An 18352-nucleotide genomic window follows, 5' to 3' on the forward strand; every position below is an offset into this window, starting at 1 on the left:
AAATTAAAATCACTTGGAGCTGATTTATTATAACTGGTAATATAAATGGTTCTTCTAACTATTTAGTTGCCTTCAAACTCCATGCAATCGATGCTTCTTAGAGAGACATTTTGGAGACACATTGGAGCTGCTAAGCCCAGGGCTAAAGCATTAAGAGCTGTGTGGTGTGACTTGTCTTTTCTTTCTCTGGCCTCTTATACTTGATGGTGATGAGGCGTTGTTGAGGGGCTTTTCTCCCTCCTTTCATGTGACTTAGCGATGGCTCAGTGTTGAGGCCTGGCCTCCTGCTGAGCCTGGACCTTCAGTGCTGTTACAATCCTCATTACCCCCCCTACCCTCGGGCTTCTCCAGCCAGAGTAGTGGGGCCCCGCTGTGAAACCCTGGAGAAGTGCTTCAGAAAGGCCTTAATCCCTCACTTCTCTCTCTCTCCATCCCTCCATTCCCAGCTCCTGTGTTAACGTGATTAGCAGGATGAAGGTACTTCTCGGGTTGTAGAGTTGGGTCTTCGAAGCATCTTTAGGTCCCAATAGGAGAGAGAGAGAGCGAGAGATCTCCAAGCTTTCGTAGTTGATCACCAAACATCTCTGTAAAATACCCAACGACAAAGCCTTGCGTTCCTATTTTTTTATTTGTTTTGTGCTGTTGGCGATAGGTGCACTTGATTCAGCAGCCATAGCACTGGAAAGGCAAAGTGTTCCCATTTTGAAGGTAGAACTCCACCTACCCGACAGGCCCAGATAGCAAATCAAGTGCACCTATAGGCCTACCGCTGGCCAATCAGATCGCTCAGATCTACTTATCGGCACAGTTTCCCAGAGCCTTAAGCCTCGAACACACAGCAAAGTTGATACTGTGAGATTTAAAAACTTTTAAAACCATGACTGGAGATAAACTCAACAAATACAGCAAAGAGTTGCTGTTTAAAATGAGTAAGCTCATGTTTAAGTTCAGCACTGTCAACACTTTTATAAGTCATAGAATGCGCGTTCTCCCTATTTCCACTTCCAGTCACACTACAACCAGCACTGCAGCTGCAATGAATGAGTATTACAAAGTATTTCAATAAGCTTGGGTTGTTATTATTAGCGGCTTATGTCTTTTAACATTGAGGAATATTTCTGGTCATAGGAGTAACAACATGAATTAGTGCATGAGGCAGAAATAATGCAGTGCGACTTGAGTTTTGCCATCAGCTGGAAGACTGTCCCCTTTCTCACCGAAGGGAGGGAGAGCAAATGGGCGGAGAATCGGGTGAGAGGCAGCCTCCCCGCTGCTCTCCCTCCCTCAATCCCTCCCTCCTCTCAAATTGACCAGATGCAGACCATCAGTCCAATCAAATAAAATAAAAACCTAATTACTATACTCAGCTGGGCCTCACAAGTAATTCAACAAATGATCTATTACTAGTAATTATACACCTCAGATTTGGAAATATAATTTTAAAATGGTCTGAGAAGAACAGCATTGGCTGGGCAATTCAAGCATATTCAATATGCAGTGATAATGTATTGGACCTACAGCACAAACATCATTGTTATTATTCATGTTCCTTGCTCACATCAGTTATACACATTCTTATGTTCCCCACCCATCAGTGTGCACACTCTCCCTCTTGCTCCCAATCCCTCTCTTCTGCCCCGATACACGTTCTCTCTCTCTCTGTGTTTCCTCTCTAATCCACTAGCTATTAACTCCAGAGACAGGTTAGTTGATATGGTGCTGCAGTGGATAGCAGCAGTCTTACGAGGCGAGGCGAGGCGGAATCCTGGCGAGACTACATTGGCTATATAGCACCCGCAAAACACCAGTCTCAACGTCAACAGTGAAGAAGCGACTTCGGGATGCTGGCCCTTCTAGGCAGAGTTCCTCTGTCCAGTGTCTGTGTTCTTTTGCACATCTTAATATTTTATTTTTATTTGCCAGTCTGAGAGATTGCTTTTTCTTTGCAACTCTGCCTAGAAGGCCAGCATCCCGGAGTCGCCTCTTCACTGTTGACGTTGAGACTGGTGTTTTGCGGGTACTATTTAATGAAGCTGCCAGTTGAGGACTTGTGAGGCATCTGTTTCTCAAACTGTACTTGTCCTCTTGCTCAGTTGTGCACCGGGGCCTCCCACTCCTCTTTCTATTCTGGTTAGCGCCAGTTTGCCCAGTTCTGTGAAGGAAGTAGTACACAGCATTGTATGAGATCTTCAGTTTCTCTGCAATTTCTTGGAATAGCCTTAATTTCTCAGAACAAGAATAAACTGATGAGTTTCAGAAGAAATTGCTTTGTTTCTAGCCATTTTGATCCTGTAATCGAACCAAAACATGCTGATGCTCCAGATACTCAACTAGTCTAAAGAAGGACAGTTTTATTGCTTCCTTAATCAGGACAACAGTTTTCAGCGGCGCTAACATAATTGCAAAAGGGTTTTGTAATGATCAATTAGACTTTTAAAATGATAAACTGGGATTAGCTAACATAACGTGCAATTGGAACACAGGAGTGATGGTTGCTGATAATGGGCCACTGTACACCTATAAAAAATCTGCCGTTTCCAGCTACGATAGTCATTTACAACATCAACCATGTCTACACTTTATTCCTGATCAATTTGATGTAATTTTAATGGACAAAAAACGTGCTTTTCTTTCAAAAACAAGGACATTTCTAAGTGACCCCAAACGGTAGTGTATATAGTGACTTTTTCTCATACATTTTCTTCTTTCCGTATCTGTTACAGTTTTACAAACAAAATATATTCTACTAAAGATTGTTAACGGTACCAATGCCTACTGATTCTTTATTGGAATAGTATAAGCTGTCTTCCAAGCTTTGTAGCTTACACATTACACAGAAGGTAGAACACCACCATTGCCCTCGGATCTGTTGGCGAACGTGCAGTCACTGGAGAACAAACTGGATGAGCTCTGTTTGAGACTATCCTATCAACATGACCTGAAAAAAGTTAATATCCTATGTTTCTCAGAGTTGGACATGAATATGCATCTTGCTGGTTTTTCTATGCATTGTCAAGACTAGAGGGGTGTTTTGTTTTGTTAACAACAGATGGTGCGACAACTTAGCAGAACTCGCCTGAGTTAGATTACTTCATGTTAAGCTGCAGACCATACTATTTATCAAGAGAGTTTTCACCTATTTCTTTTTTCATAGCTGTCTTTTTACCACAGCAAACTGATGCTGGCACTAAGACCGAACTCAACGAGCTGTATAGTGCCAAAAGCAAACAAGAAAGTGCACATTCAGAGGCTGTGTTTCTCATGGCCTGTGATTTTACTGCAGGGGAACTGAAATCCATTTACCATCATGTCACCTGTGCAACTGGAGGCCACCAAACTCTAGATCAGCTTTCCTAGTTCCTTCTTACAAGCAAAAACTCAAACAGGAAGAACCAGTGACGCGCTCAAAACTTAAGTGGTCCGATGAAGCAGATGCTAAGCTACAGGACTGTTTCGCTAGCACATTCTGGAATATGTTCCAGGATTCATCCAACAACATTGAGGAGTTTATCACATCAGTCACCGGCTTCATTAACAAGTGCATTGACAACTTCGTCCTCACAGTGTATACCCTAACCAGAATCCATGTATTACAGGCAACATCTGCACTAAACTAAAGGCTAGAGCTGCCACTTTCAAGGAGCATAACACTAATCCTTATAAGAAATACATCTACGACCACCAACGAGCCATCAAATAAGAAAAGTATCAATACAGGACTAAGACTGAATCCTATGCCGGCTCTGATACGCCACAAATGTGGCAGGGCTTGCAAACTATCACGGATTACAAAGGGAAACCCATCCGCGAGCTGCCCAGTGACGCAAGCCTAACAGACGAGCTGTGAGTAAGACCTTTCTTAAGCAGGTTAACATTCGAAAGCCCGCATGGCCAGACATAATACCAGGACATGTACTCAGAGAATGCACTGACCAGCTGGCAAGTGTCTTCACTGACATTTTCTACCCCCCCCCCCGACCCGGTCTGTAATACCTACAGTGGGGCAAAAAAGCATTTAGTCAGCCACCAATTGTGCAAGTTCTCCCACTTAAAAAGATGAGAGAAGCCTGTAATTTTCATCATAGGTACACTTCAACTATGACAGACAAAATGAGAAGAAAATCACATTGTAGGATTTTTTATTAATTTATTTGCAAATGATGGTGGAAAATAAGTATTTGGTCAATAACAAAAGTTTCTCAATACTTTGTTATATACCCTTTGTTGACAATGACAGAGGTCAAACGTTTTCTGTAAGTCTTCACAAGGTTTTCACACACTGTTGCTGGTATTTTGGCCCAATCCTCCATGGAGATATCCTCTAGAGCAGTGATGTTTTGGGGCTGTTGCTGGGAAACACGGACTTTCAACTCCCTCCAAAGATTTTCTATGGGGTTGAGATCTGGAGACTGGCTAGGCCACTCCAGGACCTTGAAATGCTTCTTACGAAGCCACTCCTTCGTTGCCTGGGCGGTGTGTTTGGGATCATTGTCATGCTGAAAGACCCAGCCACGTTTCATCTTCAATGCCCTTGCTGATGGAAGGAGGTTTTCACTCAAAATCTCACGATACATGGCCCCATTCATTCTTTCCTTTACACGGATCAGTCGTCCTGGTCCCTTTGCAGCCCCAAAGCAGGAAAAAAAAAAAACAGCCCCAAAGCATGATGTTTCCACCCCCATGCTTCACAGTAGGTATGGTGTTCTTTGGATGTAACTCAGCATTCTTTGTCCTCCAAACACGACGAGTTGAGTTTTTACCAAAAAGTTATATTTTGGTTTCATCTGACCATATGACATTCTCCCAATCTTCTTCTGGATCAACCAAATGCTCTCTAGCAAACTTCAGACGGGCCTGGACATGTACTGGCTTAAGCAGGGCGACAAGTCTGGCACTGCAGGATTTGAGTCCCTGGCGGCGTAGTGTGTTACTGATGGTAGGCTTTGTTACTTTGTTCCCAGCTCTCTGCAGGTCATTCACTAGGTCCCCCCGTGTGGTTCTGGGATTTTTGCTCACCGTTCTTGTGATCATTTTGACCCCACGGGGTGAGATCTTGCGTGGAGCCCCAAATCGAGGGAGATTGTCAGTGGTCTTGTATGTCTTCCATTTCCTAATAATTGCTCCCACAGTTGATTTCTTCAAACCAAGCTGCTTACCTATTGCAGATTCAGTCTTCCCAGCCTGGTGCAGCTCTACAATTTTGTTTCTGGTGTCCTTTGACAGCTCTTTGGTCTTGGCCATATTGGAGTTTGAAGTGTGACCTTTTGAGGTTGTGGACAGGTGTCTTTTATACTTATAACAAGTTCAAACAAGTGCCATTAATACAGGTAACGAGTGGAGGACAGAGGAGCCTCTTAAAGAAGAAGTTACAGGTCTGTGAGAGCCAGAAATCTTGCTTGTTTGTAGGTGACCAAATACTTATTTTCCACCATAATTTGCAAATTAATTCATAAAAAATCCTACAATGTGATTTTCTGGATTTTTTTTCTAATTTTGTCTGTCATAGTTGAAGTGTACCTATGATGAAAATTACAGGCCTCTCTCATCTTTTTAAGTGGGAGAACTTGCACAATTGGTGGCTGACTAAATACTTTTTTGCCCCACTGTATATGTTTCAAGAAAACCACCATAGTCCCTGTGCTGAGATGTGTTGAAAATCTGCTCATGGCTCACATCAACACCATCATCCCAGACACCCTGGACCCGCTCCAATTTGCGTACTGCCCCAACAGATGCACAGATGATGCAATCTCTATTGCACACCACACTGCCCTTACCAACCTGGACAAAGTTAAATTCAAAATGCTGTTCATTGACTACAGCTCAGCATTCAACAACATGGTGCCTTCCAAGCTCACCACCAAGCTTAGGACCCTGGCATTGAACACCTTCCACTGTAACTGGATCCTGGATTTCCTGATGGGCCGCCCCCCAGGTAGTGAGGGTAGGCAACAACATCCGCAACGCTGACCATCAACGCAGGGCCCCTCAGGGGTGTGTGCTTAGTCCCCTCCTGTACTGTTCACCCACAACATACACAACTGAAGTATCACAAGTATTCAGACCCTTACTCAGTACTTTGTTGAAGCACCTTTGGCAGCGATTACAGCCTCAAGTCTTTTAGGGTATGATGCTACAAGGTTGGCACAACAGTATTTGGGGAGTTTCTCCCATTCTTCTCTGCAGATCATCTCAAGCTCTGTCCGGTTGGATGGGGAGGGTTGCTGCTCAGCTATTTTCAGGTCTCTCCCGAGATGTTAGATCGGGTTCAAGTCCGGGCTCTGGTTGGGCCACCCAAGGACATTCAGACATCTGTCCAGAAGCCACTCCTGCATTGTCTTGATGGTGTGCTTAGGGTCATTATCCTGTTGGAAGGTGAACATTCGTACCAGTCTGAGGTCCTGAGCGCTCGTCAGCAGGTTTTCATCAAGGATCTCTCTGTACTTTCCTCCGTTCATCTTTCCCTCGATCCTGACTAGTCTCCCGGTCCCTGCCACTGAAATACATCCCAACAGAATTAGCCTGACACCACCATGCTTCACCGTAGGTGTAGAAAAGGCCCATGGAGTTGGTGGAATACTCCTTTAATTCATTGTCATTTACTCAGCTGGACCAGGGGCGCTCTAATTAGGTCAGGTGGAAATGTCCGACAGATCTCAACTCCATAAAAGGAGGAAATTGCCATCGCCTGGTCTCGCTGCTTTCTCTTCCTTAACTCCATCTGATCCAGAAGTTCTGTGCGTCCATGAATCCACGTAAGTCCACCGACTATGTTACCTCTCATCTGAATTATCTGTGGCGATCGGGAGAGTGGGCCATTCAGTTATTGTTTATAGGTTTTACAGCGGAGCGCGGCTTGGAGCGCACGCTTCAAACATATTGTGTAATGTGAATTGTCAATGATCACGGCCCTACGGATCCTCATAGGCCAATTATGCAATCGATATGGTTCATATGTATTGAAATGAATTATATGTACACATGAAGACAATTGAAAGAGTGAAATGAGAAACGTCATTATTTGCTAACTGATTGACTTTGATGGGGATTATAGATTGTATAACCATTCACTGTTTGTATTCTTTCATGATTTATGATAAATAGTTACGAGCCTAAATGACTCGCAGATGATTACTATTGACTTAATGAACTGAACTGTTGACCTCCCTAACTTGTGTTAATAATGAATGAAATGATTTGATCTTTGATTATGAATCTGATTGGATATATGTTATTTGTTTCCTTTATGATGCAGCACAGACTACTCAGTAAATATGCCACTTTATGGTTAAAGGAATTCCTGACTCAGTCTCATCCATTCCTCTGTCACCTGACACGTGACCACCTGTTCACCTTCACTGTCAGTCATCCTACCTATCCAGCTACCCACACAGATTCCAATAATCTTTCAGTAGGGATGGTGACAGGTTTCTTCCTTACGTGACGCTTGGCAATCAGGCCAAATAGTTCAATCTTAGTTTCATCAGCCAGAGAAGCTTGTTTCTCATGGTCTGAGAGTCCTTTATGTGCCTTTTGGCAAACTCCAAGCGGACTGTCATGCGCCTTTTACTGAGGAGTGGCTTCTGTCTGGCCACTCTAACATAAAGCCCTGATTGGTGGAGTGTTGCAGAGATGGTTGTCCTTCTGGAAGGTTCTCCCATCTCCACAGAGGAGCTCTGTCAGCGTGATCATCGAGTTCTTGGTCACCGCCCTTCTCCCCTGATTACTCAGTTTGGCCGGGTGGCCAGCTCTAGGAAGAGTTTTGCTGATTCCAAACTTCTTCCATTTAAGAATAGTGGAGGCCACTGTGGTATTGGGGACATTCAATGCTGCAGAAATGTTTTTGTACCCTTCCCTAGATCTGTGCCTCGATACAATCCTGTCTCGGAGCTCTACGGCCAATTCCTTCGACCTCATGGCTTGGTTTTTGCTCTGACATGCACTGTCAACTGTGGACCTTATATAGACAGGTGTGTGCCTTTCCAAATCATGTCCAATCAATTGAATTTACCGCAAGTGGACTCCATTCAAGTTCTAGAAACATCTCAAGGAGCTCAATTTCGAGTCTCATAGCAAAGGGTCTGAATACTTATGTAATTAAGGTATTTCTGTTTTTTATTATTAATACATTTGCTAACATTTCTAAAAACCTGTTTTCGCTTTGTTATTATGGCCTATTGTTTGTAGATTGAGGGAAAGCATTGTTTAATTCCATTTAAAAAAGGCTGTAACGTATCAAAATGTGGAAAAATTTAAGGGGTCTGACAACTTTCCAAATACACTGTACATAACTACCTCAATTACCTCGTGCCCTTGCACATCGACTTGGTACTGGTACTCCCTGTATATAGCCATCTTATTTTTTACTTGTCATTGTTATTAGTTATTCACCGTGTATTTATTCCTCATGTCACTATTTCAAGGACCCGTAGGTAAGCATTTAGTTAGTTTACAGCTGTTGTGTGTGGGTGTAATTGAACAGTGCTCCTGACTGCAGGCCTCATATAGGCTTTTTCTCTCAAACACGCTTTGTTCCACCACAGCCGCCACGCCACGTGGGACCATGTCCCTGTAACCATTAGCAAGTCATAAACCATCCACACTCACACAAAATGTCTTCCTCTCAATTTTATGGAACGAGAAGGACTAAAAATGAAAAGAGGTGAGAGAGGAACAGATGACGATATCAGAGTTTCTCCGCTTACCTCCCTACAATGACTAACAGTCTTCATACCATTTTATACATTTAGCCAATGTGAGTAGATTTTAGGGTAGTTGTTTGGAATTTGATTCAGAAACCAACCGCCACCCTGTTTTTTTAACTACTCCCACTCACCACTTTTACTGTTAAAAGTACTCAAAAGACACAGACAGAGACAGCAGCTGCATAGTGTATGTTTACAGTGGTGAAGTGTGCATTCATATATGATTCTGCAGCTGTAATCAATGTAATGAATGCATGGTTGAACCGCAGGGCCCACCCGTGTCCTTAACCTCTCACAGTTGATGTAAAACAGGATGTATCAGCTTAAATAATTACCCCCCCCCCCCCCCCCCCCCACTGATTGAGTGCTTAATTGAGAACAGTTCACTTGAAAGCTCTGCACAGTTGTGGAAGGCAGATCTCTGAGGAAACAGTATGGAGCAGAGCTCCCTTGAAGCCAGCCTCGTAGGGGGTGTACATCTAAGCATCCTTGTTATCGTTTGCATGTTATTAACTCACATATTTATTCTACTTACTATTCACCAATTTATCTTACAGATGAAGGGGGATTTCAGAAACACAAACACACACACACACACACACACACACACAGAACGTACACACACGCACGCTAACCCTAAACCTAACCCCTAACCATAATTCTAATCCTAATTGTACCCCTAAACCTAAAATTACATTTTTCCATGTGGGGACCGGCGAAATGTCCCCACTTGTCTGAATTTTTTGTTTTAATATCCTTGTGAGGACACACACACACTGTCTCTACTGTTTCCCCCTGCTCACAGACTGTGCAGTAGAACAGTTTTTAGGCTGTGTAGGAGTATCAGTAGGCATCAGGCAAACCAAGGTGTGTAGAGTGGGGTGGTATTCTGCTGCTCCCTCTGTCAGATTAGCAGGGTGATGGATTGATACGCTCTCCGCTCTGTCAGCAGGAGAGCAACACTACACTTTAACCATGGAGCCTCACCGCTGAGCCCCCTGCTCCTTCAAAGACCTATCACTACTACACCTATTAAACATCAGGCCCCCCTCCATACCTCCCTGTTGGAACTCCCTGTACCCCTATGTATCCCCTCCTGGAAGCCTTCATCCGGCCCTATCCTGGGCCTTGCCATACTGGTGAAGAGGAGAAGGTTGATGTTTCAATTATTGTAATTGAAGCAGCACCCTTACGGCAAGCCAGCAGTGTTGCACAGCGTGTGGACCTGGCAAAACATCAATGCTAATTACCTGGAGTCAGATAGAGACAGTAGCTATTACTCCACCTGGGAAAGGAGTGATGAGACCCATCCTACATTCACATATCAGCTCTGCCTTACGCAGAGGCAAGCATGTTAATGTCTGTAGCTGTGAGATTAACTCCTCATATTAAGTCTGTGGTCATTGTGCTCACACACACAGACGCATTATGCACACATATGTACACACATACACATATACAGTGGGGAGAACAAGTATTTGATACACTGCGATTTTGCAGGTTTTCCTACTTACAATGCATGTAGAGGTCAGTAATTTTTATCATAGGTACACTTTAACTGTGAGAGACGGAATCTAAAACAAAAATGCAGAAAGTCACATTGTATGATTTTTAAGTAATTAATTAGCATTTTATTGCATGACATAAGTATTTGATCACCTACCAACCAATACGATTTCCGGCTCTCACAGACCTGTTAGTTTTTCTTTAAGAAGCCCTCCTGTTCTCCACTCATTACCTGTATTAACTGCACCTGTTTGAACTCATTACCTGTATAAAAGACACCTGTCCACACACTCAATCAAACAGACTCCAACCTCTCCACAATGGCCAAGACCAGAGAGCTGTGTAAGGACATCAGGGCTAAATTGTAGACCTGCACAAAGCTGGGATGGGCTACAGGACAATAGGCAAGCAGCTTGGTGAGAAGGCAACAACTGTTGGCGCAATTATTAGAAAATGGAAAAAGTTCAAGATGATGGTCAATCACCCTCGGTCTGGGGCTCCATGCAAGATCTCACCTTGTGGGGCATCAATGATCATGAGGATGGTGAGGGATCAGCCCAGAACTACACAGCAGGACCTGGTCAATGACCTGAAGAGAGCTGGGACTACAGTCTCAAAGTGAACCATTAGTAACACACTACGCCATCATGGATTAAAATCCTGCAGTGCACGCAAGGTCCCCCTGCTCAAGCCAGCGCATGTCCAGGCCCGTCTGAAGTTTGCCAATGACCATCTGGATGATCCAGAGGAGGAATGGGAGAAGGTCATGTGGTCTGATGAGACAAAAATCAAGCTTTTTGGTCTAAACTCCACTCGCCGTGTTTGGAAGAAGAAGGATGAGTACAACCCCAAGAACACCATCCTAACCGTGAAGCATGGAGGTGGAAACATCATGTTCCCCAGCGATCCACGGATGCAGTATTAATTGTCGTTCCTGTTCTATGTCGGTTCCAAATTAAATGTTGACTCCCCATACCTGCTTCTCATCTCCAGCGTCGGTTCTTACAGAATGTAGCAGCCTTCAAATGAAGCATCGGGCACTGATGGCTTTTCAGTTGGTGGTGACGTCGGGTCCGGGGGCTGCCGCCGATGGAACCAGGGATGCCTTAGCTGGATCGTCGGGCTTCCATGCCCTAGTTGGCTCGAGATTTCGTTTCCCTGGTTGGCTCGGCAGGCTCCCATCCCACGTCAGGCCTCAGCCGGATTGTCAGGTTTTTACGCCTCAGCTGGCTCACCAGGCTCCCACGTCCCTATGGGATCGTCAGACTGTCACACCTCAACCAGATCGTCAGGCTACCACGCCTCAGCCGGTTTGTGCAGGCTCCAACGCCTCAGCCTGTTCGCCAGGCTCTTACACCCAAGCCGGCTGGTCCAGCACCCATGCTTCGGCCGGCCCGTCAGGCTCGTCCAGGTGGGATGTCGGTTCCTGCTCTCTCTCCCTGGCGCTCTTTGGGTGCCAGGCTGCCCAGCACTGCGCACTCCTGCCACCATATCGCACACCTGGTTCCCTCATCACACGCATCAGCGAATTATTGGACTCACCTGGACTCAATCACCTGTTTTATTACCTCCCCTATATTTGTCAGTTCCCCAGCTCTGTTCCCCGCTGCTGTATTAATGTTCGTATGCCGTTATGTTACCCGGTGCTGACATTGTTCCTGTCCTGTTTACTGTTTGTGCTATATTAAAATGTTCACTCCTCGTTCCTGCTTCTCATCTGCAGTGTCGGTCCTTACACATGGTCATCTCTAACCCAGAATCATCACTCAGTTTCATGAAATATGCAGGTTGTGTACCGACACACACCCTCTTCCCTTTGCTTTCACACGCAGACATTGACAGCTACAAAAGGTCGTCATGAAAACATAAAAATAAGCTGTTGCTCGGATTGGAATTGAAATGGCCTCTCATGGGTTTTTCCTTGAAAGGCATGTTTGAATGTTAAAGCCGCCTTGGCATCTTTAGAGCAGACAGTTTCAGACTGCTGTGCCCCTTGGGTATTGATATAGCACATGGCAGAAGCACTGAGTACTGTAGTCTAGAATAGATTGACATGCAAAAACCAATTTGTCTCTGAGACATACCCATTAAAACCTCCTTTGGCTGTTCTTTGTTAGGATGTCAAGTCACAGACTCCTGTTTAAATTCAAGGGCCAACACTAATGGTATACTACCGGAATTACTAGCTGCAAGTAACTGCCAGAATAATGGAAACACTTGAGTAAATGAGGGACACAAAGTATATTTTTAGCAGGTGCTTCCACACAGGTGTCTTTCCGGAATTAAGTAAGCAATTAACATCCCGTCATGTATAAAAATTGCCATTATTTTGGCTATCATTGCTATGCCACCATAGGTTGACAATGCCCCCAATCCGCAGGGCACGAGTGGTCACTGAATAGTTTGATGAGCATGAAAACTATGTTAACCATATGCCACCAGATCTCAACCCAATTGGAAACTTATGGGAGATTCTGGATTGGTGCCTGAGATGGCATTTTCCACCACAATCAACAAAACACCAAATTATGGAATTTATTGTGGAAGAATGCTGTCGCGTCCCTCCAATTGAGTTCCAGACACTTAGAATCTATGCCAAGGTGCATTGAAGCTATTCTGGTTCGTGGCCCAACGCCCTATTAAGACACATTATCTTGTTGTTTCCTTTTATTTTGGCAGTTACCTGTAGATACTATAATAAAACTTAAACAAATGTCCCTGTGAAATAACTTTTAATTGATTCATGTAATTCCCTTTTCTGAACACTAAAGGGCAGTTTTGTCATGGGCCTCTCCACAGGGTGTCAGGAATGCCTGATACAGTCACAGTCTGGACTGTTATTTCCCTCTGGGCACATTCCAGAGTGGCAAAAGCGTAGAAGGAGAGAAAAAGAACTGGTCTGGCCAAGGAAGAAGTGATCCTGGATGTGGATGTGAGGCCTAGCTGTGTAAACTGAGGTGTGATTGTTAGCGTGTGGAGTCGCGTGCCGACAGACTTCCAGATGGAGTCTTGGTGTGCTGTTGGGTTTATCCTTTAGCTCTTGGTCTTGCTGGGGTTGTCTTTCATGTGAGGGGCCTATCTAGTTACTGCAGAATAGTTTGGACAGTCAATGCACAAGATTATTTTTTTTTAACTTATTTTTTTTGCTCACTGTTTGCTCACAGAAATGAATGCAAACTTTTTTGGCTTTCGATGAATCTACGGAGACTTCTTGTATGGACTGAATTATGGTTTCTCCATATGTGAACTGTTATTGTAACTAGTTACAGTATGTAAATATGTATTGAGGAGAAAAAAGTTAATTATACACTTTTAATTGCATGTTAGCTACAGAATGTTAGCTAACCCTTTGGCTCTTTCACTCTGAGGCCTCCTGCTAGTTTTGTGCAGAAGGCTGGTTATCCATCAAAGGCTAGCCAATGGCAAAACGATTATCCCCTTGTCGCGTGCCTGAGGGCAGGGGGACAAGGTGCAGTTTCAATTACTCTCAAGTTCATTAGAGTGTCTGCTAAAATACTAAAATGTAAATGTAATTAGCATGGATCTACAGACCGGTCTGTGGGTCTGGGTGTCGATAACTCAGCTTGGTGTATGGCGGCCCTGTGCCACTGAGCCAAATCAACCTTGACTCCTGCAGCTGATGGACAATGGGGGAGAGAGGCAGAGAACGGTAACTAACGCTGTGGACAAATTAGATCCTCTCACAAATGAAAGAGGGAAGGAGAGAGTGGCCATAATGGCAGGTAAAATTAGCTGTTAAGTGGTGATCACATCAGTCTTCTCAACCCCTCCATAGTTTTTTTGTCAAAGCTGAGAAGCAGGTCAAAGACATTGGGCCCTATTAAGCACAGACAGGCTTTTGACAAAGGACCAGTGACCCTGTGTTGTGTGAACCGAGTCATCCTAGCTAAGAGTCTCAAATTAGAGATGGCCACACATGGCCATCAACACCGACTTACAGTCATATCAAGATACTTCCACATCTACATAATTACATGTTTGAACAAACAGTATGCTCATACATTGCAGTGTTCACAAGAGATCTCTACATATGGCTCTGCTTCACTGTGATTGTTGTACACAACAACTGTTGTTGTGTACAAGATCTCCTGAATCTTGCTCGTCTTCCCTCCCTTGGCTAGTCTACTGCTGGCTACTGTAGAGTTGCTGTGTAGAGCCCGGCCACTCTTCTCCCCAGCAGCTGACAATTAGACTACTGGAGGAGTCCTCAGACTCACACTGCTGGTTTTGCCCTTCACAGTGAGAGAGAGAGTGTGAGGAGGTGGATCAGAAAGAGAGACTAATATAAAAGCCGGAATATTGACCAATCAGATCACAGCTGTGACTTAGGGAGAGGAAAAGTAGAGGAGAGAAAGCTCAGGCTGCTAAAGCATGGTCAGACCCCTGTGTGTACAGTACATTTATATATTTTTAATTAGGCAAGTCAGTTAAGAACAAATTCTTATTTACAATTATGGCTTAGGAACAGTGGACTACCTGCCTTGTTCAGGGGCAGAACAACAGATTTTGACCTTGTCAGCTCGGGGATTCAATCTTGCAGCCCTTCAGTTACTAGTCCAACGCTCTAACCACTAGGCTACCTTCCACCCCGTGGGAAACTGCTACCAGAAAGGCATATGTTAAATTGGTCAACCAACCCAATCATCTGTCACCTCTTGATTCACTTGTCGAATGGTCAAATCACTTCTGAAGATTGGAGCACCACAGTGATTGTTGGGCCTTTGTGAGTACAAGGTTTGAGAAGCATACAGCCACTATAGGGAAATATGTGCATAGAAACATGAATGGCAAAAAACTCAGAAAATCTATTATCGTCACAAAATATTGACTTAAACACAGAGATAGAAAAGGTGCACAACAAAACCAAAATTCCCTGGCAGGGATCCCAGTGCCAGATGAAAGGTAAATGTTAAATGTAGGGAAAACTATTTTAGTGGAGGAGAGATAGAGACCAGTATGTGTGAATGTGGGTGAGCAGGATGAGATTGTGTATGAGGTTGGTTGAAGGGGGTGATTGAGTGGTGTAATTTCTGCTCCCATGATGTGCTCTGTCATGTTAATGGTATTGTTGCAACACGTGCACATCAAAAACACATGGGCTAAATGGCAGCTGCATGATGTGTAATAACCATCAGTAGGGAATCATTTCAGCTAAATACAGAGCCATACATAGATACATACTACATACTGTATCTCTGACTAAATGTAATGCACATTATGTATTTGCCCACATTACAGATGACTAGTAAAACAGGGGGAGTTACATTATGTATGTCTGTGTGTACATCTTGTGATTGAAATGAGCAGGTGGGACTGAAATGAGCAGGTGGAACTGAAATGAGTAGGTGGCATCAGTGCTATAAGGTAATTCCTCACAAAACTAGATTTTCAAGACATTTAATCCATAGAAGGGTCATTTTGAGGAAGGATTGTTGCCATGCATTTGACATTTGTAACTTAAAGCATAATTGAGAAATAATTAATTGAAGTTGGAATATTTGTGACATTTTGGCCTTACCCAGGCTTCCTTTAAGACTCCAAAGGGCCTTTAATGGTATTTTTTGTTGTTATTTTTTGTTATTTTTTCATGAGGAATCATCCTAAACATTTACATCTGAATTACAATTTTTGTTGATCACTATGGTTGATCCTAATATCTCTTTCACATCAGAGTGCAGTGTCTTGTTGCAGTGTCATATTACAGTTTTTGCAGGTTGTGGAAACAGTGCTACATATTGTTCAGTACATTAATGTCTACATTGCATTCCCTGTCCTTTTAAAGGTGTCCCCTCTGGTCCCAGGAATGTCATCTCCATCGTCAACGAGACCTCGGTGATCCTGGAGTGGCACCCGCCTAGGGAGACTGGCGCCCGCGATGACGTCACCTACAACATCGTGTGCAGGAAGTGCCGTGCGGATCGGCCGTTGTGCTCCCACTGTGATGACAACGTGGAGTATGTGCCCAGGCAGCAGGGCCTGACTGAGACCAGGGTGTTCATCAGTAACCTGTGGGCCCACACCCCCTACGCCTTTGAGATACACGCTATCAATGGAGTCACCAACAAGAGCCCCTACCCTGCCCAGCACGTGTCCATCAACATCACTACCAACCAGGCTGGTCAGTGGCAATGTACAGCACCATGCTTTGTCTCACACCATGCTTTAAAATACATGTTAATGTACAGACATTCACAACAAGTACATTTCAGTGGTACACGTTTCAAGGTAACTGCAACAAAAAGGTCTGAGGCAGTCTAATGGTCTACAGTCAAGCTTTAGCCCTATACTGTATACAATCGATTTTCTCTGTCCTTTAATAAGATGGATGCTATTGATAGCCGTCTTGTATTCTTGACTGAAAGCCTTCCTCACTCATCAACAGAATGAGTCAACAGACTCAACACAGTCCTGTACATTGCTATTGATCGGCAGCAATTAAATCCCAAGGTTACATTCTTGTGATTTTTTTTCATGTTCCTATTTGTCAATAAGTGAAGCTGTTTCACTTGTTGCTGTTAGGTGAGTTTCTATTGAACAGCCTCCCCTGGCAACCATTATAGAGTTTTGTTCTGGAAATCAATGCCTTAAGGCTTATATTTATCGTCTAAATGATGAATGCTATTGCACAACAACACATCAGCGCTACTGGCATTTCTTGTTTTTTAAACCGGAGACATTCTAGAACATTCTAGAACCAAAGGCAAGGCTTTTGATCTTTTGTCAAGAATTCACTTCGGCTGTTTTGGATTTTTCATAACGTTTTCAATATTCAAGCATCACAATACAGACAACACCATTCAGGAGGTATAGTTCAATGTAAGTCATACAATGTATCTTTCTATCGCTTTCTTTTGGTATTGAAAAATCATATGGACTTGATAATTGATAATAAGTCCTTCCACTTTTAAATATGGCGTGAATCATATAGAATCTATCAAACTTCTGTAGGTTGGTGTAATGAGGTGTAATACATTGTCGTGTCTTTGGCTATGCCGGATTAAGTGAGATGACATGCTATTCTATAAAATAATTTATCCGTAATTACTATTACCTGATTGAGCTAATGTAAATGTAATTAACTAGAGAGTCGGGCACCACAAAATAATATTTATAGAGCTGTTATCTTCCGAATAAACTCTTAAAGACCTAGTAATATTTTACATCCATAGCAGTCAATATCAATCGTCACCTCAATTCAGTCTCATCTGAAAGTTGTAAATTATTTTATCTGCACAAACCCTGGGTAACAAGTTGAATCAGCAATACAAATTGGGTTTCATTATTTATTTACTAAATACCTAACTAATCACACAGAATTACACATACACACAATTAATCATAACTTGATTACAAATTACGTCATAAAAGAAAACGTCTCTAGCGGGCGGAACAGATATGACAGCTTGTTACACAAAGGAAAAGGGCCTGGGTTGAGTGGAAGAGCGGGAGACTGAGGAACAAAGGGAAAAAGCTGTTCTATCGTAAATACAGTGTCTTATGCATTCTAAATTACCGCCCATTTGGAAAAGGAAAATGCAATAAATATTTACTCTGAGCTGCGCTTCAGTAGGTTGGTGGTAGATGGAAGACCGTGTTGCCAAACCGAGTCCTCTGTCCTTTGAAGAATGTCTCTGGTGGTCAATTGGATAAGTTGTAGTAACGTCGTTGTGTGATAGACAGGATACTCTGTCTGTTCCTTCCTAACTTGCGTTTGCAGCTGCGGTTGCTAACTCAACGGCTAGGAGGTATCACTTCTGTAGTGAATAAGAGTTCAAAGTTCATACCATTCACAACCAAAGCTCACGCTGATGTTGGATTCATTCTGTAGTTAATATCTGCACCATTCTGACATAGGACCGTCGTCCTCACATCATCGGAACAGGAAGTTATGTTATCGTCAAGGCTTTATATAGGAAGGGAGAAAAGGGGTGTGTTTCATAGTTTACAACCTCTGTCTCTTCACGTGGGCGGGCCACTGAGTGAGCAGCCCTATCTTATAAAAACCCACATCTCACATTTTAGAAGCTAAAATCACATTTCATCCCATCACAAATAATTTCATATTCAAACATTTAAATTGAACAACAATTCCATGTGAATCCGATAACTCTGATGTGTAG

The 18352-nt window shown here is 43.5% G+C and overlaps 1 protein-coding gene across 1 annotated transcript in view; it reads left to right on the top strand.

Annotated features, from left to right (window-relative positions):
- The window catches only part of LOC110524404 (ephrin type-B receptor 1), a 208988-nt gene that overhangs the window by 115607 nt on the left and 75029 nt on the right, over positions 1 to 18352 (top strand). Inside the window, exon 5 of the mRNA XM_021604004.3 lies at positions 16015 to 16350. Coding sequence (XP_021459679.2) covers positions 16015 to 16350 — 336 coding nt within the window. The remainder of the gene's footprint in view (positions 1 to 16014; positions 16351 to 18352) is intronic.

The sequence above is a fragment of the Oncorhynchus mykiss genome, chromosome 5 (assembly GCF_057628025.1).
Source record: "Oncorhynchus mykiss isolate SJ-2025 chromosome 5, ASM5762802v1, whole genome shotgun sequence".
NCBI lineage: Eukaryota > Metazoa > Chordata > Actinopteri > Salmoniformes > Salmonidae > Oncorhynchus > Oncorhynchus mykiss.